Source organism: Hyaena hyaena, unplaced genomic scaffold (genome assembly GCF_003009895.1).
Source record: "Hyaena hyaena isolate Hyena2069 unplaced genomic scaffold, ASM300989v1 scaffold_82, whole genome shotgun sequence".
Classification (NCBI taxonomy): domain Eukaryota; kingdom Metazoa; phylum Chordata; class Mammalia; order Carnivora; family Hyaenidae; genus Hyaena; species Hyaena hyaena.
Window position 1 is genome coordinate 2,719,426 of NW_024080713.1, and position 25,712 is coordinate 2,745,137.

Below are 25,712 nucleotides of genomic sequence, written 5' to 3' on the forward strand. Positions count from 1 at the left end.
TCCTCTCTTTCTGCCCCTCTCCCTTCATGTGCACGCACACGTGTGCTCTCTCTCTCTCAAAAATAATAAACATTAAAAAAAAAAAAACAATAAAAAGGGAGCCAAAGATTAAAAAGCCAAATTTGAAATTCCTTAGAGTACTATAGCTCATTTCACTGAAGTTATCATCAAGGGAATCAATATAATTTTAATTATTCATGTCAATAGGAAAAAATCTAGAAGAACTTAAAAGCTAGTTTTTAAATAAATTAGTACAAGGAAAAAAGGATTCTGATAGTGAAAGAACTGACTTCACTCTGTTCTGCTACAAGGAAGAAATGCAGGGATAGGTGAAGGTTTATCTTCCTGTGGAAACATCAAAAAACATCAAACATACAGAAAACATGATTTCTATGTTGAAATGCTCTGTAATGAAAGAACTATAGCATAACTTCTAGTTGCCAGTACTTGAGCTTATCTTGAAGCCAAGCTGTAAACACTGGAAAAACATCACTTTTTAACCTCTTACTTCAAGAAATATAAACATAGTCCCTGGTGTAAGGGATACACGTGACTCTATTCTGGCCAATGAGATGTAAAGGCAAAGACTTGTAAGAGGTTTGAAGGGAAAAATTTCCTCCCTGAAAGAGCTTAGTACACAGAGAGCCTCTGTGACCCCAGCTCCCTGCTTTGCAGTGTCCCATGGTGGCACACAGATCTGTTGCACTCAGGACACAAAGGCCCAAAGGACCACAGAGATCCACCCTAGCATCCAACAACTCTGACCTGTGGGATCAATCTTAAAATAATTTACCTCCATGCTTCTTGTTACAGGAGGGGAAAATAAAACTCCTATTTGTTTGGGCAACTTGTGATTAGGTATGTTTATCTTTCTGTAGCTAGAACCATGTGTTATTTTTATAGCTCTCCTAGATTTATTCTCTAATTTTTCTCATCTTCCTTCTAATACTTTCCATCTTTATTTTTATTCTGCTTTCTAGAGATTTCCTTAACTTTATCTTATAACATGTTTACATATATGCACACAGACACACGCACACATATATGTTTACATTTTCTGCTTACTATTTTAATTATTCTAATACCAACAATTCTTTCTTGTTCTCTGTTAAGACTTTTGTTTCTTTAGTACAGCCACAAAACAAGAACAGATCGTCTTTTCTGATCTCTCATGTTAATTATAGATATTTTCAGGTTTTCATCTATTGTTTGCACTATTTCTGAGTTGCTTTTAACCATTTTTGCTATCATTTTTCCTACTACAAGCTTTCTTCCAATATCTGGTTATTCTTGGCTGTCCATTCATATTTAAGACTGAAGAGCTGTAAAGCTGTCAATACTACACAAAACAATCTACAGATTCAATGCCCCATGTGTTGTAGAAAAAGAAAAATCCACCCTCAAATTCTTATGAAATCTCAAAAGACAGCAAATTACCAAAGCAATCCTTAAAAGGAAAACAAAGTTGGACATCTCATACTTCCTGATTTAAAATCATTACACAGCTACAGTAATCAAATCAGTATAGTGTGAACCGGCCTAAAATTGGACATGAACACCAATGGCAAACAAAAGAGAGCCCACAAATAAATCCTAATGTACATGGTCAAATGACTTTTTTTAAAATGTTTTATTTACTCCTGAGAGAGAAAGAGAGACAGCGTGAGCAGGGGAGGGTCAGAGAGAGAGGGAGACACAGGATCCGAAACAGGCTCCAGGCTCTGAGCTAGCTGTCAGCACAGAGCCCGATGCGGAGCTCGAACCCAAGAACAGTGAGATCATGACCTGAGCTGAAGTCGGACACTTAACCGACTGAGCCACCCAGGTGCCCCCATGGTCAAATAATTTTTGACAAGGGCATGTTTCAGTTTCTATTTGGTGGGAGAGGACAATCTTTTCAACAAATGGGCTAGGAAAACTGGATATACACATGAAAAAGAATTAACTTACACCATACAGAAAAATTAACTCAAAATGGATCAAGGACCCCAATGTTAGGGCTAGAACTGTAATTACAAATCTTAGAAGAAAACAGGAAAAAAAAAAAAAGGTTCATGACACTGGGTCTAGTAATGATTTCTTCGATGTGACACCAAAGGCACAGGTAACATGAGGAAAAAGCAGGTAAATTAGACATCATCAAAATAAAAAACTTCTGCACAAAGGGTATAATCAAGAGAGAGAAAAGGGAACCCATGGAATGGAAGAAAATATCTGCAAATCATGTATCCAATTAGGAATGATACTCAGAACATATAAAGAACTCCTACAACTCAACAAGAAAAAACCAACCCAATAAAAAAATGTGTCAAAGACCTGAACAGAGATTTCTCTACAGAAGAACGAGTGTCCCAAAAATGCATGAAAAGATGCTCAACATCATCAGTCATCAGGGAAATGCAAATCAAAACCAGGAGATACCGTGGCACACTTATTACGATGGCTATTATAAACACACACACACACACACACACACACACACACACAAAGTTAAGTGTTGGCAAGGATATGGAGTAATTGAAACTCCTGTATATTACTAACAGAAATGTAAAAGACAGCTAATGTGGAAAGCAGGATGGCATTTCCTTAAAAAATTAAGGAATTAATTTTCTTACACCATACACAAAAATAAACTCAAAATGGAAGAAAGACCTAAAAGTAAAGACAGGAAGCCACCAAAATCCTAGAGGAGAAAGCAGGCAAAAACCTCTCTGACTTTGGCCACAGCAACCTTCTTACTCAACTCAATCTTCTTACTTCTTGCTCTGGAGGCAAGGGAAATAAAAGCAAAAATGAACTATTGGGACCTCATCAAAATAAAAAGCTTCTGCAAGGCAAAGGACACAATCAGCGAAACTAAGCCGCAACCAACAGAACGGGAGAAGATATTTGCAAATGGCAAATAAGATAAAGGGTTAGTATCCAAAATCTATAAAGAACTACCAAACTCAACACACAAAAACCAAATAATCCAGTGAAGAAAATGGGCTAAAGACATGAACGGACACTTCTCCAAAGAAGACATCCAGATAGCCAACCAACACATGAAAAAATCCTCAACATCACTTATCATGAGGGAAATACAAATCAAAACCACAATGAGATACCACGTCACACCTGTCAGAATGGCTAACATTAACAACTCAGGGAACGACAGATATTAGCGAGGATATGGAGAAAGAGGATCTCTTTTGCACTACTGGTGGGAATGCCAACTGGTGCAGCAAGTCTAGAAAACAGTATGGAGGTTCCTCAAAAAATTAAAAATAGAACTACCCTACGACCCAGCAATTGCACTACTAGTTATTTATCCAAGGGACAAGGTGTGCTGTTTCGAAGGGGCACATGCCCCCCCAATGTTTACAGCATTGCTATCGACAATAGCCAAGGTATGGAAAGAGCTCAAATGCCCATAGACAGATGAATGCATAAAGATGCGGTATATATATACAATGGAGTATTACCTGGCAATCAAAAAGAATGAAATCTCACCATTTCCAACTATGTGGATGGAACTAGAGGGTATTATGCTAAGTGAAATCAGTCAGAGAAAGACAAATATCATGTGACTTCACTCATATGAGGAATTTAAGATATAAAACAGATGAACATAAGGGAAGGGAAGCAAAAATAATATAGAAACAGGGAGGGGAACAAAACATAAGAGACTCATATAAAGAAAAAACAGAGGGTTGCTGGAAGGGTTGTAGGAGGGGAATAGGCTAAATGGGTGAGGGGAATTAAGGAATATACTCCTGAAATCATTGTTATACTATGTGCTAACTAAAATAAATACAGAATTATCACACAATTCCTCTTGTGGGATATAGTCAAAAGGACTAAAATCAGCATTATTCACGGTAACAAAAAGATAGAAATGACCATCGATTGTATCCATTGATAGATTAATGAATAAACAAACTGGAATATTATTCAGCCTTAATTAGCAAGGAAATTTTGACCCACGCTACAACATGGATGGACCTTGAAGACATTATGCTAAATGATATAAGCTGTCATAAAAGGCAAATATTGTACAATTCCATTTGTTTGAGGTTCCTAGGGCAGTTAAATACTGAGAAAGAAAGAAAATACAGAGAGAGAAAGCAGAATGGTGGGTCTCAGTGGATGACTGTCATACTTGGATTTTCACTGAAGGACCTTCAAATATCAATACCCAAAGGTCTTTTCACTAGCCCTCATCAAGTTTCCCAGGGAAGACTCATCTCCAGGTAGGCTCCTCTTCATACTTTATCAAATGGTGTAAGTTCTTTTTTTTTTTTTTTTTTTTAATGTTTTATTTATTTCTAAGAGAGAGAGAGAGACAGCGTGAGCAGGGGAGGGTCAGAGAGAGAGGGAATCACAGACTCCGAAACAGGCTCCAGGCTCTGAGCTGGCAGTCAGCACAGAGCCCGAAGCGAGGCTCGAACCCAAGAACCGCAAGATCATGACCCAAGAGAAAGTCGGACGCTTAACCGACTAAGCCAACCAGGCGCCCCTCAAATGGTGTAAGTTCAGTGTTTATGTACGTCCATTGTTTATTGCCTGTTCCCTCTCTGATAAAACTATAAGCTGCTTGAAGGCACACCTGTGTGGTATTTTTTTTTGCTATATCCCCAGAGTCTAGAAAAGCATAAATGCATAAATATAAACAGGCACTCAATAAGTATCTGCTGAATGAATGAATCACAAATTTATGGATCACTCAACATGTGTGAAGAATGATGCTATTTCATAATTACAAACTTAATTAAACCTTAAATTACTACATGTGTGAGAGTATTCTCATTTTACCAATGAGGTCAGGTATAGGAAGGTTAGGTAACCTATCTGCAGAAACTAAGTCACAGCTAAGATTCAAACACAGGGCCTATATGATTTCAAAGTTCATCTTAATTACTATACTCTATCACCTTCTACAGAGAAATTGTGTAGTGTTTGTCCCTGAGAATAAGAATCTATATGCATGGGTTGCCTGGGTGGCTCAGTCAGTTAAGTGTCTGACTTCAGGTCAGGTCATGATCTTGCGGTTTGTGAGTCCAAGTCCCACATCAGGTTCTGTGCTGACAGCTTAGAGCCTGGAGCCTGCTTGACATTCTGGGTCTCCCTCTCTCTGGCCCTCCCTTGCTCACACTCTGTCTGTTTCTCTCTCAAATATTAATAAACATTAAAATTTAAAAAAAATAAGAATGTACATGCTAATGATATAATCTATGAGGTATGGTCTGCTGTATACTGTCCTAGTTAGATATAATATGAATAATGAAGAACCTGAAGAATGTGAGTTTGGAGGGGGCAGTGAACCCCTGCTATAGTCAAACATGGTTATTGATGCAAATACATTACATCTAAGGGGGGGGGCGGAGTCTCACAAGACACAGAAATGGCTGGCAGAAAACTGCTGGTTACCCTGTCTAATTCTAATTAAAAATGAGGTATGAACTGATATCTGGCAGTGTACTCTGGGATAAGCCATATGAAGAAGACAACAGTTTATTAGTGGTTATTTCCAAACTTCCAAATTTATTTTAGAAATGCAAACTTACTTTCTCATGAAATACTTGTAAGATTTAACATGCCCTTTAAATGCAATTAGATTGCTAAATTAGAAATTTAGTTTAGGAGTCTATCAATCCACACCTAAAAATCTACAGCATTTGAAGGCAAATGATCATCTGTAATTTATGGTTATATTTCTGTATGATTAGTGATTACAGCCGGAGCCAGCTTTTACAGCGACAGGCAGTGTAGTGCAGTGGGAAGTCACGTGGGCTGTGAGGCCTGACTGCCTGGAGTCCCTAACAGCTTGCTCGTCATGGAACCAGGGTAACTTCTATCAGGAAAGCAATGCCAAAAAAGCTTATCTATGATAACTACTACCTCACAGGAGTAAGAACAGTAACCAACTATAAATTTACGATGCTCAAGACTTGATACAAAAGCCTCAAACAGTAAAGCTATGCAATTCTGAGTTACTTAAATATTATAAATTTTACCTATTAAGAAAGCAAACACCAATTTGGGGGGATTTCCTGGAAAAAAGATATCGTACAAGGAAAGATATTTTACAAAATTTGCCCCCATTTTCTAACATGGTAACTAGCTTCCTAACCTCCACAACTGAATGCTTCCTTTCTCTGTTTATTAAGAGTAATATTTTAAGGTTTATACATGACTTCTCCTTTGCAAATTACAAAATACTCTGTGTTACTGTAACAAATGAAACAAGATTTAGAAGTATAATAAAGACGAAAGTAATCCATCTTCTCATATCTATTTCTCATCTCATCCCCTAGGGTAAACAATATCACGAGTACAAATACTTTTTATAAGTTCATGTTTTTATTTTCAAAATCACTACAAGGGCACTTGGTGGCTCAGTTGGTTCAGCGTCCGACTCTTGGTTTCAGTTTGGGTCATGATCCCAGGGTTGTGGGATCAAGGCCTATGTGGGGCTCCGTGCTAAGTGTGAGGCCTGCTTGAGATTCCCGCTCTCTCTCATTTCTCCTCCTCCATCCTTTCTCCCCCACTTGTGCTCTCTCACTCTCTCTAAAATAACAAAAATTAAAAATTCACTACAGATGTGCCACTCAAAAGCTTACCTCTAGATATATTGATGGCGGATTATGCTCCCCACCGAATTTGTCCAATAGGGCCTCTATATGTTCCTGCGTCAACTTAATCATCTGTTTGATATTCCACACCTGAAAAATATTTTCAAAGAATGTAAATAAGAATCATTTAGACTATGAATTAGAAAGTTATATTTTAATATTTTGAAATTTAGAGCTTAGAGACCTGTGAGACCATTTAGCATAGCAATTTTTCCCATTTATTATTAAACATCTAAAAACTCTCTTCTACACTAGTAGTACAATATATGCTCAGCTGTAAAAGATTCAAATAATACACGAGTATTCAGAATAAATGATGAAAGTCTTTTCACCTTCCCCACATTCCTGGACCCACTGCCCAAAACTCCAGTGCTATTTACAGTTTGCTATACATCCTTTCCACATCTCCTTTTTATTAAAGTAAACATAATACATAAACCAAGTACACAAATACATACAAATATTATATATAAAAATACTTTTTTCTCTTTTTCAGATTTTATTTTATTTATTTATTTTACAAATAGTTTATTGTCAAATTGGTTTCCATATAACACCCAGTGCTCATCCCCACAAGTGCCCTCCTTCATGCCCCATCCCCCCCCCCAATCCATCAGTCCTCAGTTTTTGTCAGCATTCAAGAGTCTCTCACGGTTTGCCTCTCTCCCTTTCCCCCACCATTTCCCCCCTTCTTCTCCCCCATGGTCCTCAGTTAAGTTCCTCCTAATCCTCCTATACGTGCAAACATATGATATTTGTCCTTCTCTGCCTGACTTATTTCGCTCAGCATAACACCCTCAAGGTCCATCCATGTTGCTACACATGGCCAGATTTCATTGTTTCTCATTGCCATGTAGTATTCCATGGTATAGATAAACCACATCTTCTTGATCCATTCATCTGTTGATGGACACTTAGGCTCTTTCCATGTTTTAGCTATTGTGGAGAGTGCTGCTATGAACACTGGGGTACATGTGCTCCTATGCCTCAGCATTTCTGTATCCCTTGGGTAAATTCCTAGCAGTGCTATTGCTGGGTCCTAGGGGAGTTCTAGTGTTAGTTTCCTTAGGAACCTCCACACTGTTTTCCAGAGGGGCTGCACCAGTTTACATTCCCACCAACAGTTTAGGAGGGTGCCCGTTTCTCCACATCCTCGCCAGCATCTAGAGTTCTCTGATTTGCTCATTTTAGCCACTCTGACTGGCGTGAGGTGGTATCTCAGTGTGGTTTTGATCTGTATTTCCCTGATGAGGAGGGATGCTGAGCATCGTTTCATGTGAATGTTGGCCATCTGGATGTCCTCTTTGGAGAAGTGTCTGTTCATATCTTCTGCCCATTTCTTCACTGGGGTGTTTGTTTTTCAGGTGTGGAGTTTGGTAAGTTCCTTATAGATTTTGGATACTAGCCCTTAATCTGATATGTCATTTGCGACTATCTTTTCCCATTCCGTTGGTTGCCTATTAGTTTTGTGAGTTGTTTCCTTTGCTGTGCAGAAGCTTATAAAAAATACTTTTAATACTTGCTTTTTTCCCTGAACAACATTCCTCAAAGTTCTTTCAATACAGACATATTTTACTTTTTTTAAATGGCGGTGGTAAGGGTGGAAACATTCATTTTGTAATATTGTTATGACGCTGCTGATTTTCAATGGCCTCAAACTTCAAGAGCAACCTAACAGTGGGTGGACATGGATAATTTTAGGAGAAACAATTTTTAGCTCCTTGATGTTTATGTGTACTCTTCCTAACTGAACTGTTTGAGAACTAGTTCTCCTTTCCTTCTCTCCCTTTAAAATCACCACATTGTAATTCTACACTCTGTACAAGCAAGGCAAAATTCTTATCCAACTCAAATCCTACTAAGATGCACTGTTCTGAGATGTATATTCAAAGTACTGAGCAAACAAGAGGGAAAAACCCCTTGAGAGAAAAGGGCGGGGTTTAAAATCACTTATTTTATCAGTGAAATAAATTCTTGGCAGGGTTCCAAGCCTCATCCATTTATCCAGCTGGCCAGCATAGAATTCAGAAGTTAGGTTATAGTACAGGCATATATTCTGTGTTTATTTTAAAATTAAAAAGTCATTTTTTTCCTTGATGAAGAGTGAGTCCAATTTATCTAAATGGTTAGAGAATCTGCTTGAAAATTACACCAGATACTAGATACTCAATAACTGCATGATCTAAACCTGGAATTCTAAGGTTAAATAGCATAAACAGCATTAATATATTGCACACTGGACATTATGGCCTTTTAAACTGCTAGAAGTTTAAACTTAAAAATGTGAGATAATCACAAATGTACAAGAGGGCATAGATAGATGAACAAGGGGGTTTCAGGACCCCCTGATAATTCTCTTACTAGAGGTTATTCAGATTATTCTTTTTTTCTCAACTTCAAACAATGCTTCAATGAATAATTCTGAGTTGCCTTTCTGGGCACAGGTTTAAGTTTTACTTTTAGATATCAATGCATAGGACTCCTGAATTGAAGGTTACGTGCATTTAAAAATTCAATAAATGTGTCACATGGTCTTCTGAAAGAAACAAAGTACCAAGTCATACTCTACTAGGAGGGTATGAGTCCACGCTTTTCCCCATAATCCCACCAACACTGGGTATGATCAAACTTTTGAATCATTTGCCAATCTGAAGGGAGGAAAGGTGATCTTGTTGTTTTAATATGTATTTCCCAGAAAACCATTTTTCATGTTTACTGGACATTTACATTTCTTTTTGGAAAATTCCCCATCCATATTCTTTCTTTTATTTTTATTTTCTTGTTGATTTATAGATACCTTTTGTTCTAGGTATTTTACACTTTAATCCTTATTCTCCTTCAAAGTTGCGGGGTTTTCATGTTTTTCACTTTGTGCCTCATTTGTTATACAAAGTCCTGCCACTCAAAAGTGATCCAAAGACCGGCAGCAGCATAATCTTCTGGAAGCATGCTATATGTGCAGAATCTCAGGCCTCATCTCAGAGCTACTGAACTTTAACAGAATGATTCATATTAAAATTTGAGAAGCAATGACAGAAGTTTCCTTTTCTTCTTATTGTCAAATATTGCAGTATTTCCCTTTATGACTCCATGGCTAATTTTTCATATCCCCAAAAAGCATTAGAGGTCTCTTTTTCTCTAGCTCTACTTATTCCCCAGGTGACCTTATCCAGTCTTGTGGCTTTATATGCCAAATATGGACTGATGAAGCCCAGATTTTAAAATCAAGTTCTGTCCTTTCAACTCCAGACCCTTTTTGTCCCACTACCTACTGAACATCTCCACTAAGATAACTAATAGACATCGCAAACTTAGCATGTTCAAAGACTAACTTCTGGTCTAACCCACGATCCCCCCTGAAATTCTTTTACTTACAGTCTCTTCATCTCAGTCAATGATTAACTCCCACCCTCTATGATGAGTTCATTGACCATACAAGCAGAAGTGCTTTTTATGTTTTTCCTATCTATTAGCTGCTTTGAGATCAGAAACATGTTTTATCTATCTTTTGCTTCCCCATCACTTATCTTGGTGTCTTAGTCATAACAGCTATTCAATCAGTGCTAAAGCTATGACTCAAGCTGCCTTTAGAATAGGGTAAGAGAGGAAAAATTAATCCTAGTGCAGGGGGGAAAAATCCTAGTTCAGGGGTTCTTTCCAGTCCAGTAAATAAATGAAGATGTTATTATCCAAAGCCTTGTTGTTGTTGTTTTGTTTTTTTAAAAGCTTCATAGATAAAACTCAGGTACAGTTACAGTAAAGAACCACTCCCCAAAGGATGAGAGAAAGAAAAAAATTAGAATAGGGAAAGAGAATGAACATGAGGAAAATTATGGAACTGAGCTGATTAAAACTGATTCGAATAAACTTTTTTTATTGGGGAATAGAAAATGATAAGCTTGGTTACACAGGGCAGAGCCAGACCATGAATTTTCTGAAATAAGATTTCTTAATTCCCGGAACAAAAGTAATTTTACATCCAAAGAATGAAGGAAAATCACTATGAGCCCTTGCTGAAATTAGAGAAGAGTGATAGAAAAAATTCACTCAGGTTTCCCCAGAAGAGTAAGAAAAAGAACTTTGATAATAATTATTAAATAGAGATATATTTAAAAATAGAGTAAGACATTGTAAAACTAAGAGAAGATATGTAGTTTTGTCCTTCAAATGCCTTCTTGGAAAAAATGAGGAAAATCTGTTTCAAAAATCTTTAAAGGGAAATCAGAGAATTAAAAACAGAAGCAAAAGAATTCAAGAAAGGTATTAGATTTCCTGACCTGTTTTGATCTCTTCAGTGGACCACAGCAATTAAAATCAGGCAATCTTAGTAAACAATCAATCATTTCTAGTGCTTTTACAGAGGGCAAAATTCCCTTCCCCACAAAAATGAACTTTTTTAACACCCACCTCAGAAGATGTCTATATTAAAATATAAATTAATAAGATATAAATTCAGACAAAAAGCTATGGAAGGAACTGCAGGGCAGCAATGGCACAGAAAACGACAGCCACTGGCTCCCTACGTCCCAATAAAAAGGCATCAAGTCTGGATTATTACATGATTGGTTTCCATCAAACCTTTAAAGAAAATATAGTAAGTTATTAATAGGTGATGTCATATAAAAAAGGAAAATCTTCCAAATTCATTTTATAAAATCAGCAAAATCTAGATGTCCAAACTTGACAAAGATAATACAAAAAGGAAACACACACACACACACACAAAATAATCCAAACTGTGAGGATAGTAAACCTCTTAAATTCCATGTTCCCTCTCAGTCCCCTCTACCTCTCTCTCATTCTTTCTCTCATTCATAGTCATTCATCAGGAATCCAGTAAAATAATACTTAACAGGTCAAAGGAGAAAATCACAGGACTAAACTAACAGATGCCCAAACAACAAATGACTATTACCAAAGGTAAAACAAATTTATTTAAACAAACTTATTTAAAATAAATAATTCAAAAAGACAGACATGGTCCTAAAATTTCAGAAGAATTGCTAAAAGAATCATGGCATTGAAAGCATGAAGGCTAGAGAATCAGTTCGTCAGGGGAAAAGATTCTGAGTAATTCCTGTACAATAAAAAACAAATAAATCAGCTTGAGAAAGAAATCAAAGCTAATAAATTGCAGACCAAAATATCAAAGTTTCTATTGAGATAATTCTAGAATTATCCCCAAGCTTAAAGACAATACATACAAAAGGGGAGCATGAGAAAATGATAAACACCTGAATTTTTAATCACACAGTCATTAAAATAAAACCTCTGGTGAAGTAAACAGATTAGAGCTAAAGAAAGAATTAAAGAACTAGAAGAGGATTCAGAGAAAATCAGCCCAAAAGGCCGAGAAAAACTAATGGAAAACATGAAAGGCAAAGAATGGAATTAGTAAATTCAGAAGGTAAATAGACAATGGGAGAGATATCTGAACAGAAGATGGCTGTAATTTCCTAAAACAGTTGAAAATAAAAAAATACTCAAGAGTAGCACAACGGGGCCTGTGTCCTGGCCATGACGATATAACCAAATCCACAACCATACAGGTAGAAGTACAAGTTCATAAAAGCTCTTAAAGTCAACCAGAGAGAAAAGAAACATAAATTACACTGAGAGTAAATTTCTTAACAATAGTAAAAGAATCCAGAGGATCATGAAATGACTTCAAGAAACAAAAGAAAATAAGCTAACAACTTAGAAAAAGGAAACTGAACCCAGAACAATGTAAAAGACAGAACAGCATGGTAGGCTGGTTAACAGCCCCCAGAATATCTACACTGTATACCCCAGAACCTATAAATGTTACCTTATATGACAAAAAGAATTTTGCAGATGTAATTAAGCATTCTGAGTTAAGGAGATTATCTTGGATGGGCCAGAAATGTTATTCCAAGCATCCTTATAAAATGGGGAGATTTTATTACAGAGGATGAGGTAAGTGAAGACCTACCAGAGAGATCTAAAGATGCTACACTGCTGGCCTGTGTAGCTGAAAGAAGGGAACATGAATCAAGGAATCCAAGGAATGCAGTTCCACAAGCTGGAAAAGGCAAGGCAATGCGCTCTAGAGGGAGAACAGTCTTTCTGACACCTTGACTGGCCGCGTGTGAAACCCGTTTTGGACCTCAAACCTTCAGAATTATTAAGAGAATACATCTGTGGTATTATAAAACACTAGGTTTGTGGCAATTTGATATAGCAGCTACCGGAAACCAATACAAACAAGGAACTTAGAAACTAATAAACACAAGGGTAAATCTAAATAAGCACAGACTATACAAATAACAACAAAAACAGTGACAACAGTTGCTGGAGGAAAATAGGCAGCAGTAAAGCATTCTAGACCCACTTATTATTCAAGAGGGATCCTGGAACATCTTCAGGTGCCAGGCAGATGTCAAAACAACACAGGAGCCAGCTTGAAGGGACTCCTATTAGCCAAACTTGAGAGATTTTCAGCAAAAATAGTAAAAACTATAATTAACTACAACAGATTGCATACATAAAAAAAAAATAAAAACTCACTAATCCATAAAAGAAGTTTGCTGGGAGACATTTGCCACCACTGTAGGTGACCGTTACATCTTTAGAAAATTAAACATTAATGGAAAAGAATTTTGTATTTATATTCCACCTTTTGGGGGGAAATTCTAGTTATTCCTATTTGATATGGAAAGCTCTCTTTATAAAAGAATCCAGCTAATATAAAATCACTGATTCAAGAAAGGATCACAGGTGGCTAAAGCTGTTAGGTAAAAAGCTGATGAAGAACAGGATACTCCTATAGTGTCAAAGCATTTCCGCACAGATTAAAGACAAGGAAAACGCACACACACCCTCATAAGAAGAGATAGGTTGGAATCTTTAATAGAGGGACAAAGTGACAAGTGCCTCTTAACGTGATACAACATAAATGACACATTATGTATCATACGTGAAGTTTACCTGCAAAACATTTATACAGAATTTAATCAAGCTGATTTTGTAACAAAATGTTTAATGTTTATTCATTTTTGAAAGAGAAAAAGACAGAGCACAGGCAGGGGAGGGCAGAGAGAGGGAGACACAGAATTTGAAGCAGGCTCCAGACTCTGAGCTCTCAGCACACAGCCCAATGCAGGGCTTGAACCATGAGATCGTGACTTGAACTGAAGTCGGACACTTAACTGACTGAGCCACCCAGGCGCCCTCTAATCAAACTTTTATACTTAGCTTCAGGTTTAGAAGAAATATATAGGGTAAAAAAAATATGCTAAAAGCACCAAAATGGAATAACCATACATATATAGAATATGGGACATTCTATAAAACATTTATCTTTCTCTTCGAAAGTCAAAGCCATGACAATTCAAAATGTGGGACATTCCTATACAAGTATCCTGGTCTCTTTAATAAATCATGTCATGGGAAATAAAATGGTGAGTGGTCAGTTCAAGACTCTAAGACAACAACTAACTTAATACATGCACAAAGAGAAGCTCTTAGTTTAGGGATGGAGAACAGCTACACAAGACCTTCTTAGGATAACTGTGGTGATTTAAACATGTACTACATATGACTTTGGAATTGTTAATCTCCCTATATATAATTTTAGACAAGTGAAATCATTTTTCAGGACCTATGAATCTAGAAAAAGGTTAACAACTGTTGAAGTTACGTGGTGTAGGTGTATCAATTTAAGTGTTCATTGTACTGTTACTTTACCTTCCCTGTAGGATTGAGTTTTTCTCCAAACTTTTTAATCTTTTCCTTTAATTCTCTCCAACAATGCCTTTTCTGTTAAAGTCTATTTCATGACACAAACCTACCTACACTAGCATTTTACAATTTGCCTGATATGTCCTTTCTCATCTTTGTGTTGCCTATAAATCAATTATGCAAAGGATTTTTTTTTTGCTAGCTTTTGTTTTAAACATATTTATCTATGTTTTAATAAGAGAATTTAGTTCATTTACATTTTTGTATCTGATTTATGTCTACTGTCTTATGAGCTTTCTACTTACACTGCTTTTTTCTTGATTTTCTGACTTCTATGGAACTGATTAAGTTTTGTTATTCTTCCTTTTTTTCTCTATGTACCAGCCACATTCTAGGCCACAAAACATATTTCATAAATACAGAAAACTATTGTCATACAAACCATATTTCTTTATCATGATGCAATTAATTTAAAAATCAGTAACAAAATTTGAGTATATTTTGAAAAATTCAACACTCACTTATTTTAAAAATATTGGAATGTTAGAAATAGTCATCTTTTAACTTAATAAGGTATATCTATAAAAAACCTCCAGCAAAGGATCACAGAGAAAGGTCAGGCATAAGACAAGGGTGCCTGTTTCAACTGACATTCCACGTAGGAGGTTACAGCATGGAAGGGTTATAATGTGGAGGGCGCCCGGGTGGCTCAGTGAGTTGAGCGTCTGACTTCAGCTCAGGTCATGATCTCACAGTTTTTGAGTTCGAGGCCTGCATTTGGCTTGCTGCAGTCAGCCTGTAAGCATGGTGCCTATTTCAGATCCTCTATCCTCCTCTCTCTCTGCCCAGCCCCTGCACTCTCACTCTCTCTCAAAAACTAAAACACTAAAACAAAAATTTTTCATAGTATGAAGATACAAAAACAGACATTAAAAACTGGAACAGTAGAGCTACATCCATGTGAAGATAACAGAACCCAGGGGATTCTGTGTGCTCTGGTACTTACCGCTTCCCACAGAGTCTTCCTCCACATTTATGCCGTGTGACGCGTGTATGTGCGTGCCCCACTCCTTACTTGACAAAGACTAACATAAATGCTCTTTTATGTGAAGATTCAATACTGTAATAAACTCAAATTTCCCCAAATTAATTCAGTGCAGTACAATAAACAAAATCCTGAGATTTTTTTTTCCCCATGGAATTTGACAAACTGATTCTAAAATTCTTACAGAAGTACTATAAAAGAACTATTTTAAATAATGACAGTAAGACTGTTGTTAGTAGAGAGCAAAGTTTATAAAGCAACAGGATAGCACAGCAATAAACCGAGCAAAGAGAATGGATACAGTTTTATAGTTTGTGTTGGCATTCTAATTTACTGTGGGACATCATGGACCATAAAATAAATAATGGTGGGGGAACTGGCTACCCTTTTGGAAAATGTCAAATAATCCAAAAGATAAATGGGCAAAGAAGTTATCAACAGGTAGGTGAACTAAAAAGAATTCAGACTATCCAAAAGATACATGGTAACATAAATGACCTCATTAGTAATCAAAGAAATGCAAATCAAAATGAGAAATCCTTTCATATCCATGAGACTGGCAAAAACATTAGGTCTAACTATGTACAGCAATAGGTGCTTTTCTATTCTACATGTGGGTATAAAAAGATGCCTAAAGAGTAAACTGGAAATATCTAGCAAAGCTGAGGGTGGGCATTATACTGTTATGCAGCTATTATAATATGAACATATATACAAGAAGTATTTATTGCAGCAATGTTCATAATAGCAAAATGCTAGAATGAACTAAAATATTCCCTAAGAGAAAAGGGGCAAAAAAAAAATTGTAAAATGGAATACTAAATGTAAGTTAAAATGAAGAACTAGAGCTAAATTTATTGATGAGGATACATCTCAAAAACACAATACTGAATGAAACAAGCAAGTTCTAAGATATATACAGCTTTAAAACATGCCATTAATATTGTTTATGAATATACACCCATGTCAAAGTTTAGAAGCATGTATGGTGTGATGAACACTAAATTCAGGATAATGGGTACCTCTGAAGAGGAAGAGAGCAGGGATAGAATCAAAGGATAAGCTTTGATTATCTTTGATGATCTAGAAGGTCCTTTATCTGTGTCTGTAATGTTTTGTTTAAAATATCTGAGGTAAATGTAAGACATGATTCAACAACATTGTGTTACAGGTGTATGGATGAACATGATTATTCTCTGTACTTTTTTATATGCTTGGGAAAGGAAGGAAGGCAAGAATGAAGAAGGAAATTGAGGCTGTGCATTGGTTACCTCCCTCCATACTCAAAGTTAACCTTACGTTTATAATTAGGGTAGCCCTAACTCTGCCTACTCCAGTCCTGTGTCCTAGAAAAAAACAACCAATGGATACACAAAAGTTAAAGAGAACCCAGAGTTAGACTTCCCATTTAGAAAAAAGGTCTATACTTGTATAACTACAAAGCTCTCTATCATAATCAATCTTGTCTTTATTCATGAATATGAATCAAATATGAGGGTAAATGAAAACTTTTATGGACATGTAGAGTCTCAAAAACTCACCTTAATAGGAATCATAGGTCTGTGAACATTCCTATCATTTGACCTAGAAATTCCACTTCTAGGAATTTTATAAATCTCCCACAAAAGTGGAAAAACACAGCAGATCCTGTCCTAGCACTTAAGAAGATAAGTAAGTTACTAGGTAAAAAAAAAAAAAAAAATCAACTAATTTTTTTAAACAGCACTATCTTTACATACAATAAAACAAACACAAAACAAGAATGTAAATATACTGGGGGAGGAAGGAAGGAAGGGAGGGAGAGAGGAAGGAAACATATGCCACCAAAAGCTATGTTTCAAAGTAAGAGTTAAAGGATAGTTAAGTGTGTGGTTAGTACAGTGAACCAAGGAGAGCATGAAAACAAGAAGAGGTCAGGAACATTATACAAAAAGCCAGGTTATGAAGAGTTCTGAAAGCCATGGTAAGTAGTTTGGATTTTATTCTTAGTGTAATGAGAATCCAAACTTTCAAAACCAGGTGTGTGCCTGTGTGTGACATAATCTGATTGATATTTTATTATTACTAACAATTATCATCCCGTTTTCTAGATGAGAATATTTGTGGCACAGAAGGAATAAGTATTTTGCTCGAAGCCACAGAACTGGTAAACAATAGAGTCAGGATTTAGTTCTAGATCATTGAAATCCAGAGCATAAATATTATAATATTTATAGACAGTATGAGTCTAAAGACAGTGTGAGTGGGTAAGGGACAGAGAAAAAGGGAGAGAGAGAATCCTAGGCAGGCTCTATGCTGCCAGCACAGAGCCGGACCGACAAAACCAAGAGATCATGACATGACCCAAAACCAAGATTTGGACACTCAACTGACTGAGCCACCCAAGTGCCCCAATTTAGGTATTTTTAGTAAATTCTAAATAATGAAAAATAGTTTGTAAAGAGCACTTCATGGTATGTGAATATTTTCAGAATACAATGTTCCTATACACACAATGGAAAAACATCACGTATTTCCTTTGCTTTGTGGGCTTTTCCCCTTCCAAAAAAGTACAGTCAAGTTTTCAACAATTTTCTCCATCAGTATAAGATATCTCCAGCTTCTTATTCCATTCCCCCTGTGCCATGTCCTCTAATAACAAGTGGGTGATAGAAATATTAGGCAATAACTGTACCAATCTTTTATAGTGCATACTTTGTACCAGGCATTGTTTACACACTTTGTGTATATTAAACTTGTTCAACTCCTCCCATGAGCTCAAGGAGTTTGGACTATTATTATTCTTACTTTACAGAACAGGAAACAGAAAACAGAGAGATGAAAAAATAAACTTGGCCCAGGTCAGACAGCTAATGAGTGGCAGAACGATTCTTATATACTGCATGGTCTGTAAGCAGCACAGTACCTCTTCTGATCTATCATTTCACTTTCCACAGTTTCAGTTACCTGTGGTCAACCACGGTCTGGAATCCTAGATAACCCTCCTTCTGATATATTGTCAGAAAGTCAACAGTAGCCTAATGCTACATCACAGTGCCCACATCATCATTCATTCCACTTCATCTCACCATGTAGGCATTTTATCATCTCCCATCATCACAAGGATAAGTACAGCACAGTAAGATATTTTGAGAGAGAGAAAGAGAGGGAAAAACACATTTTTGAGATTTTTATTACAGTATGTTGTTATGACTGAACTATTTTATTATTATGTTAACAATCTCTTTCTGTACTTAGAAACTAAACTTTATCACAGGTATATATGCACAGGAAAAAACACATTATATACAGGGTTCAGTACTATCTACAGTTTCAAGCATCCACTGGGGGTCTTGGAATGTATCCCCCATAGATAAGTGGGGTACTATTACTGAAGAAAAAAAATCACATATTCTAACCAAGAGCACCTGACACTTTACACATTCCACAAGTAACACAGGTGACTTTGAGATAATCAGAATTTAAGAAAATGTGGATCAATGTAGATTCATTTCTTCATTTAACAAGTATTTAATGAGAGTCCTGGGCCAGAGTTCTAAGCAATGAAAATAGCGCAATTAAACCGAAATCCTTGAATTCACTTAGCATACATCCTAGCTGAGGAAAGACAAGCATAAAACAAACAAAATACCTATGTCAAATGGAGATAAAAAGTTATAAAGAAGGGGCAACTGGGTGCCTCAGTTGGTTGAGTGTCCAACTTCAGCTTGGGTCATTATTTTATAGTTTGTGAGTTCGAGGCCCACATCAGGCTGGCTGCTATTGGTGTGGAGCCCACGTTGGATCCTCTGTCCCTCTCTCCACCACTCTCCAACTTGGGTGCACACATGTGTACTCTCTCCAGAAAAAAAAAAAAAATAATAATAATAAACGCTTTTTAAAAAGTTACTAATAAAAATCTAGCTATAAAGCAGGAAAGAGGGGGGTGGCTATTAATTCTGTTAACGTAGTCAGAGTTGAAGGGCTCACTGATAAGATAGATGATAAATGAGCACAGACCTGAGGGAGTGAGGAGCAAACGCACCATGCAGGTACATAAAAAGAAAACCAGATGGAAAACAAATGCAAGGTATTAAGACACAAGAAGAACAGAGGTGGTGACAGGCTGGCTGCATTCATGACCCCAATTAATGGCTTCCCTGTAGGCATACCTTCTGTTTTATAATTTGTAGTCCCTTTCCACTCTAATCCTAGGTTTCTCCTAGTGACTTGCTTTAGGCAACAGGATATTAGCAAATGTGACACAAGCAGAAGCTTAAAATGCAAACACAAGCTTCTTTTTGCTTTTCTGCACAACTGAACTTGATTGCTAATATACCTGTGCCTTGCTAAAAAAACATGTTTGGGCTAGCCTCCTAGAACCAAGTTGTGTCATTCAAGCCATCCTAGGCCAGATGGCCTACCTAGAACCACCAGTTTGGTCACAGAAAAATAAGAAAGTCTAGCCAAGGCAAGCTCAGTCCAGAACAGCCTGTTCACAGACTCACAGTGGTGGTTTTAAGCACTAAGCTTTGGTGGTTTGTTACACCATAGATAATTAATACTTCGTGTTAGAAGAACAGCACAACAACATACAACAAAACATACAAAAACTTGTACATAAGTCTTCATAGATGCATTATGCACAATAACCAAGAAGGGGAAACAACCCCAACTGTTTATCAACTAATGAATAAATAAAATGCGGTATATCCATTCAATGGAATATTATTTGGCAATAAAAAGAAATAAAATACTGATACATGCTAAAACATGAATAAACTTTGAAAACGTACTTAGTGAAGGAAGACGACTGTCTTGCAACACAAAGGATTACGTGTTGCATGATTCCATTTACATGAAATGTCCAAAATAGGGAAATCTATAGAGACAGAAATTAGTGGTTGCCTGGGATGGAGGAGGATTAAGTGAATAAAGAAAGTGAGGGATGATGGCTACAGGGTGTGGGTTTTCTGTTCTGGAGTGATGAAAATATTCTAAAACTGATTTTGGTGATGATTGTTGCACAACTCTGTGAACACAGGAAAAGCCATTGAATTGCATACTTTAAATGAGTGATTTGTATGGTATATGACCTCTACCTTAACAATGATTCTCTTTTTAAGAAAGTAACACATTCACTCAGATTTTTTTTAATAGCTGCTATAACTGAAAATGAACCACAGTCGGAGCAAGAGTTGATGCCAAGAAACCAAGTGGGAAATGACTGCCAAATGAAAGAAGATGGTGCCTTTTACCAGACTGATAAAAGCAGAGGTGGGAAGATTCATCATAGCTGGATATACTATAGAGTCCATAGGTTTGCTGATGAAATGAATGCAGGATATGACAGAGGGGAGTCATCTCTGACTCTACGAAAGCACCCCAAATCCAAAAGACTGCAGAAGGAATCCTGAAGGTGGGACTAAAAGACACAGCATAAAGAATTTAAAATTTTTATTTGAAACACCCTGAGAGGCCTTTAAATGTTTTATTTATTTCTAGGAGAGAGAGAGACAGACACAGCATGAGCAGGGGAGGGTCAGAGAGAGAGGGAGTCACAGACTGAAACAGGCTCCAGGCTCTGAACTGGCAGTCAGCACAGAGCCCGACGCGGGGCTTGAACCCACGAACCGCGAGATCACGACCCAAGCGAAAGTCAGACGCTTAACCGACTAAGCCACCCAGGCACCCCGAGAGGCCTTTAAACAATCAGAGTAGAGAACTGAAATAGGAGCTACAAATCTTTATCTGGAATTAAATTAAGAAGTCTAGGTTAAAGATATAAACTAGGAAGTTGAGAAGTAACATGTTTTTCACTCATTCTAAAAGACACTTAATTTCTTTTGCTTTAGAACAAAATTTTTCCCTTCTGGTTGATGTCTAGTTTCATAGTGTTGTGGTCAGAAAAGATGCATGGTATAACTTCAATCTTTTGTAATTTGTTGGGACTTGTTTTGTGACCAAAATGTGATCTATTCTGGAGAATGTTCTGTGTGCACCCAAAAAGATGAAGGATCCACTGTTTAAGGATACAATGTTCTGAGTATGTTTATTAAACCCATCTGGTGCAGTATGTCATTCAAAGCCTCTGTTTTCTTGCTGATTTTCTGTTTGGATGCTCTGTCCACTGATAGGTGGTAAGGTGTTAATGTTCCCCACTATTATTGCATTACTATCAATTACTTCCTTCATGGTTGTTATTAGTTGCTCTATGTATCTGGGTGCTCTCATGTTGGTTACATAAACATTTACAATTGTTGTATCTTTTTGTTGGATTATCCTCTTTATTATTACTTAGCATCCTTCTTTGTCTCTTGTTACAGTCCGTTTTAATGTCTATTTTGTCTAATACAAATATCGCCACTCTGGTTTTCATTTGAGATCCATCTGCACGATAAATGTTTCTCCATCCCTTCAATCTGTATGTGTCTTTAGGTCTGAAATGAGTCTCTTGCAGGCAGCATATAGATGGATCTTGTTTTTTATTCATTCTGTCACCCTATGACTTTTGCTGGGAGCTTTTAGTACATTTACATTCAAAATAATTACCAATAGATATGTATTTTTTGCCATTTTTATACTTGTTTTGTGGTTGTTTTTGTTGTTCTTCTCTAATCCTTTCTTCTCTTGCCCTCTTTCACAGTTTGCTGGCTTTCTTTAGTGGTAACTTTGGATTCTTTTCTCTTTACTTTTTGCATATATATTACTAGTTTTTGACTTGTGATTACCATTTGGTTTATATATAACACCTTCTGCATATAGCAGTCTATATTAAGTTGATGTTTGTTTAGCTTTGAACCCATTCTTTACTCTTCATCCTCCTCCCCCACCCCCACCGCACACACACATTTTAGGTATATGGTATCTTATTTTATATCCTTTTACTTTGCCTTGACTGATTTTTTTTACAGATATACTTATTTTTACTGCTTTTGCATTTCTTAGTGTTCTTACTCTTACTCATGGTCTTTCCTTTCCACTCAGAGAGTCTCCTTTATAATTTCTTATACGATTGGTTTAGTCGTCATGAACTACTTTAGCTTTTGTTGTCTGAAGAACACTCTCCTATTCTGAATGAAAACCTTGCTGGGCTGAGTATTTTTGGCTTCAGCATATTTTTATAAACCTTGCTAAAAAGAAGTCTCTAGATCCAAATGGTTTCAGTGACAAACCCTACAAAATGTTCAAAAAAAATTAAAAAATGAAACTAATTCTACACAATATTCTTCAAAAACAGAATAGGAGGAAACATTTTCCAACTCGCTTTATGAGGCCAGAATTACCCTTATACCATCATGAAAGACCATCCCCCCCACAAAAAAAATTACACATCAATATCCCTTTTGAATATAGATGTAAGTCAAAGAAATCACAAGATATATTAGAAAATACTTTCAGAGAAATGAAAATATAAACACAACATATTAATAAACCTTATGGGATACAGCAAAAGCAGAGCTCAGTAGCAAATTTATACTATAAATGCTGACCCCTACCTCACACCATAGATGAAAATTAACTCAAAATGGATAGATGAACTAAACATAAGAGCTAAAACTATAAATTCTTAGAAGAAAACAAGGGGTAAATCTTAATGACCTTGGATTTGACAACGGATTCTTACTCATGACCCCAAAAGCACAAAAGAAAAAAACTGGATTTCAACAAAATCAAAAACATTTCTGCAAAGGACATTATCAAGAAAGTAAATATACAACCTACAGAAGGGAAGAAAATATTTGCAAATCTTGTATCTGATAAAGGTCTGGTATCTAGAAGATATAAAGAACTGTTACAACTCAAAAACAAAGAGTACCCAATTAAAAAATGGGGAAAGAACTGTAACAGATATTTTTTCAAAGATATACAAAAATGCCAACAAACACAGAAAAAGATTCTCAAAATCATGAATCAATAGGGAAATGCAAATCAAAACCAAATGTGTTTTCATCTCACATCTACTAGGATGGCCATTATTTAAAAGCACACACACATAAAGTAACAAGTCTTGGTGGGAATTTGAAGAAACTGGAACTTGCATGCCTTGTTGATGAGAATGTAAAATGATGCAGCTGCTGTGTCAAGTTTGCTGGTTCCTCAAAACAGCAAAACAAAAAACAAAAAAAAAAAAACACACAAACAAAAAGCCCCCACATACTGTGTGACCCAGCAATTCCACTCCTACATATACACCCAAAAGAAGTGAAAACAGGTACCCAAATACAAGTACACCAATATTCATAGTAGCACTATTCCCAATAGCCAAAAGTTACAAATAACCCCCAAATGTCCTTCAATGGATGAATGGATAAACAAATTGTGGTATATATGGACAATATTATTCACCCATAGAAAGGAATGTATAATATAGATAATCAATGGAAAACATGCTAAGTGAAAGAAACCAGACACAAAAGATCATATATTTTATAATTCCATTTGTATAAAATATTAAGAATAGATACATCCATACTAACACAAAGCAAACTGGTGACCTTCGGAGGTTGGTGGAAGGAAGAATGGAGAAAAATTGCTTAGGTAGAACAGGGCTTTATTTTAGAGTGATGAATATATTTTGAACTAGACATCAGTGATGGTTGTACAACATGGTGAATATACTAAATACCACTGAATTTTTCACGTTAAAGTGGCTTATGTTATGTGAATTTCACCTCAATTTACAAAAAAAGAAATGGAGGACTGACACATGTGACAACATAAATAAACTTTGAAAATATTATGTTAAGTAAATGAAGACAGACATTAAAGGGCACATACTGTATGATTCCTTTTATATGAAATATCCAGAACAGGCAAATCTATAGACACAGAAAGAATGGTAGATGCCAGGGAACTGAAAGAGAGAGAGAACTGGAACTGACAGCAAATGGGTTTTTTTCTGGAGTAGTAAAAATGTTCTGGAATTAGACAGTGGTGATGGTTACACAACTCTGTGAGTATACTAAAATCTACTGACTTGTACACTTTAGAAGGACAAATTTTATGGCATGTGAATTATATCGCAATTAAAATAATCTTAGAATGAGGGAGGGGAGAAAGCTAAAGGATGAGTATCTAGAAAATTAATTATGTATTAGAACATACAGGAAATCTCAGGAATGCCAAAATGTAGATATTTATAGCCTTCTTCTCTAACCATAAGATAGCCAAACTGTAAATTAAGAATAAAATTATAGCAAGGGCACCTAGCTGGCTCAGTCAATACAGCATCTGACTCTTGATCCCAGAGTCATGAGTTCAAGCCCCATGTTGGGTATGGAGCCTACTTAGAAAAAAGGAAAAAAAAGAATAAAATTATAGCTAAAAAATAAAAATCAGTCAATCAATCAAAATAACCTATGAATCCAGGCCACTAGGAAGTTTGTTTGTTTTTTTTAAACTCAACTTCCAGGGGCACCTGAGTGGCTCAGTCAATTGAGCATCAGACTTTGGTTTAGATCATGATCTCATGGCACATGAGTTCAAGTCCCGCCTTGGGGTCTGTGCTGACAGCTCAGAGTCTGGAGCCTGCTTCAGATTCTGTCTTCATTTCTCTCTGCCCATTCCTGGCTCACGCACTGTCCCTGTCTCTCTCTCTCTCAAGTATAAATAAACATTAAAAAAATAAATAATAGAAAATAATAGAAAACAAACAAGAAAAAAACTTCCAAATAACTCCTGACTTGAAGAAAAATCCACAACTGAAAGTACAATATTCAGTAATGATTGATAATGAAACACTGCATATCAATACCTATGGGATAGAGCCAAAGCAATATTTAAAAGAGAAAATCAATAGCTTCAAAGGTACTTATTAGGGAAAAAAATCAATCTGAAAACAAACTGTTTGATTAAGATAGAATAATAATTACAACAAAAACCCGATAAGAACAGAAATTAACAAAAGAGCAAATGCATTAACTTAAATAAACTAAGGACTAATTTGTTGAAGAAATTAATAATACTGATCAATACCCTGAAAATCTCAACAAGGAAATAAAATACATTAAGAATCAGGAAGGTAAAACACACGCAGATAAAGATTAAAGACACTGAGGGCAGTATTACAAACAACTTCAATAAACTGAAAATTTAGCTAAAAAATCTAAATTGCCAAAATCAACGCAAGAAAACTTCTAAGACCTAATTAGGGTAGTAAGCCCGTAAGGAATCTAAAATGTTGTTAAAGTTCTATCCAAAAGAAATACCAGGGCCCTGGGGCTCCTGGGTGGCTTAGTCGGCTAAGCGTCCGACTTTCGCTTAGGTCATGATCTCGCGGTTCGTGGGTTCGGGCCCCGCGTCAGGCTCTGTGCTGACTGCCAGCTCAGAGCCTGGAGCCTGTTTCAGTCTGTGACTCCCTCTCTCTCTGA

The 25,712-nt window shown here is 36.4% G+C and overlaps 1 protein-coding gene across 2 annotated transcripts in view; it reads right to left on the reverse strand.

The window, feature by feature from the left end:
- BRAF (B-Raf proto-oncogene, serine/threonine kinase) overlaps positions 1–25,712 on the reverse strand; it is a 160,645-nt gene that overhangs the window by 89,207 nt on the left and 45,726 nt on the right. For both annotated transcript variants that reach the window (XM_039233982.1, XM_039233983.1), the window contains exon 2: positions 6,603–6,704. In XM_039233982.1, coding sequence (XP_039089913.1) covers positions 6,603–6,704 — 102 coding nt within the window. The remainder of the gene's footprint in view (positions 1–6,602; positions 6,705–25,712) is intronic.